This window comes from Propithecus coquereli, unplaced genomic scaffold (genome assembly GCF_000956105.1).
Source record: "Propithecus coquereli isolate 6110/MARCELLA unplaced genomic scaffold, Pcoq_1.0 Scaffold161, whole genome shotgun sequence".
Taxonomy (NCBI): Eukaryota; Metazoa; Chordata; class Mammalia; order Primates; family Indriidae; genus Propithecus; species Propithecus coquereli.
Window position 1 is genome coordinate 279,622 of NW_012140636.1, and position 3,061 is coordinate 282,682.

The window sequence follows — 3,061 nt, forward strand, 5'->3', positions numbered from 1 at the left end:
AAAAAAAAAAAAAAAGAATTCTGAAAATCGGCATTCTATTTACTACTTGTACCAAGAAGATTACATAAAATGTAAGCAGAATTATACATATTCATCAAAGATCTTATATAAAACTAAGTTCAATAAGGGCAAGTGCACATTAAAGAAAATATATGTATAAAATCAAAAATACTAGATTCTTAATGAAACAATTCAGAGTTTCTTGAAAATGACAATGATGTCAAGGTTTTTATTTTTTTAATTCAGGATATTATGGGGGTACAAATATTTTGGTTACATGCTTGCCTCGCCCAAGCCAGGGCTACAAGCGTGTCCTTCCCCCATACAGTGCACTCTGCATCCATTAGTTGTGGGCTCACCCTCCCAGCGCCCCGACGTGACGGGCACTCAATGAGTATTACTACCATGTGAACACCTTAGTGTTGATCAGTGATGCCGAGGTTTTTAATAAGACAATGCAACGTCTTACTTATGTCCAATAGGTATCGGATTATTTCAAAAATACAGGTAACGCATGTCTCTGATCTTTCAGCAGTCAAATAAATTACTAGATGTACAGAAATGAACATAGTAAGAATCCCATAGGATAATGAAGAAAATGAAGATTTACTATTACAAGGATAAAACTGGCACCAAATTTACTCATTAAACAAATACTTGTTATTTATTATACCAGGAAGTCTAACCTAAGATCGTTCCTCTATTCTGGACAGAGACTAGAAAGATACATACACATGATTTTTGGTTATTGATTAAAAAAATAAGCTAAAGCATCAATTTTAGCAATCTATTTTCTGCTACGGAAACAAAAAATAATTTTAAAGCCTGGCTGCTTGTTACTTCAGCATTGAGCACTATACTTTACTCACAAAAGGGGTTAAATAAACAGCCTTTATGTGCAACTCAATGTTCTGGGTTTACTTTTCTAATCAAGCTTTTGGTCACCACAAAGAAAATAATACAAGACTGAGAGCAAGGCAGTTAAGGTTTTAAAGGAAATTACATAAAATTATTTGTATTCATAAAAAGCTATATCTCCATCTTCCTTCTCACCATCAAGAAACTAATAAACATAATAAATATTTTATATTTACTTATTCATTTATAATAAGCATAATGAATATTTTGACTAAATATAAAGCAATATATGTCACATGTATAAAAAGAGTTATTTAAAACTTTCATATATATGAGAAGTAGTACATTTAGGAAATTTACTTTTCTACCTCTTCTCACCTCTCTCAACTGTTTATTATTACAAGGGGAAAATGTTACAATAATTGATTATGTTGTGATGCTTGCTATTTTATATACAAAAACAATTAGTAAATTTCAAATAGAGAAGCAGATTGACATTTTATATGAATATTAAACAGTGATATTTGCTAGAAAAGTTTAGGAAGATTTTTCTCCTTTTTGGAAGAAAATAAATATTAATGAAAATTTAATAATAGTACAAGGCACAATAAGGAGATTAAATGATAGTGTAATTCAAATTGCAAAAATGTTTGGAACACTAGTATTCATAATATTACACAAAATAACCTTGGATATCTGTTTCGTTTTTAATCATTTAATTCCATTTAAGACACGAGTCTCTCAAAAAGAAGTCTTACTTGAGAATTTTTCAGTTTTTATGAAAACAAATTAAAAAGAGAATTCAGATTGTCAACTTTGCTACCTTAAAATTTCACAAGGAGAGAAAACTTCAAAACCTCCTTTCCCTCCATAATTTCATGTTACATAAATCACACTCAAAAGTAATTTTCAATTTTTCTTTTGTGTTATAATTGGAAATAATTTCTCTAAAAATCCTCACATTAATATATCAGAGTTTTGGAGGCTTAAAACTAATTTTACACTTCAAGGATATTTAAATCAATAAAGCAGTTACTGCAATAGATAAAGCAATATCTAGATAAAGCAATATCACTTTATCTAGACCAGCACTTTTTAAATATAGATCCCAATAATTAAAAATACAAAAGTAGCACTTTACTTTTATAAGGTGAATACTATCATCACCTTTTCTGCCCAGTAAATTAGAGTAATTGATTTTTTTTACATTTTACTGATAACAGCTACTCAAAATGACTTATATATTTCAGACTCATGATAATTAAGTTCAAGCTATCAAATCAGAGTCAATTATCAAGAAATTAATGTTTTCTAGGACACCAAATGGACTGTCTTACAAGACTATAAGACCACTGATTAACAGGAGGTAGCCAGAAGATAGCCAATTCTAGTCCTCAGGGCAAAAATATGAATCTGTTTGGAGAAGTCAGGGCAAATCTAAGACCACCAAGAGTAGTGAATAGGTGGTCCTTTGCATATATTTAATAAACACAGAGGACCATTCCTGATGTGCAATGACTTTACAATTAATAGGGACGTTCTGCTCCTAGGTCTAACATTCTTAACCAGTGTTGAGGAAAACAAACGCCTAACATCTATCTCCATAACATACCTGGTATGCAGAGAATTTACTCCAAAGGAAGAGAATGTTTAGGTGCTCAAGTTTGTTTAAGCAACCCTGGTTGAATATAGGTGGTATCAGTTTACATATACGCTTGTTAATTTATATTAAATATTAATTAATATTTCTTTCAACTTTCTCTAGAGATAAGAAAGAAAGGTGCTAAGAAGGGAAAAGAAAGATCAAAACAAATAACAAAAATCAGGACTCTGGAAAACTGTGAGTGAAAGGATATATTCTTCTGTAGTCATACACCTGCCCACCCCCAACCCCCGCCGGTTCTTCAAGAGCAGAATTGTTGAACATAAACGTAAACAGATCGATATTAATTGCCAATTGCCCCTGGAATGACTAAGTCAACATCAAAGACAGAATCAGTGAAGATGCAATGTTACTGCACCGAGTGGAGTGTCAATATCCTGTCAGATGCAACTAGCTCAGCCAAGGCTAAGGGAAGGAGCGCACCAAACCTGAAGGGGCGCCATCCTTGCAGTGGGGTGACAGGAGAAAGAAAGGGCCAGAGGGTGGATGTTTGGCATTGGTCAGTAAACAACTTTTCTGACTGTCAAAAAGAATAGGAGA

The 3,061-nt window shown here is 32.4% G+C and overlaps 1 protein-coding gene across 1 annotated transcript in view; it reads right to left on the reverse strand.

Moving 5' to 3' along the window:
• Positions 1-2,870: 2,870 nt before the first annotated feature.
• STPG2 (sperm-tail PG-rich repeat containing 2) overlaps positions 2,871-3,061 on the reverse strand; it is a 278,632-nt gene continuing 278,441 nt past the window's right edge. Inside the window, 1 exon segment of the mRNA XM_012641065.1 lies at positions 2,871-3,041. Within this exon segment, the coding sequence (XP_012496519.1) occupies positions 2,871-3,041 (171 nt within the window).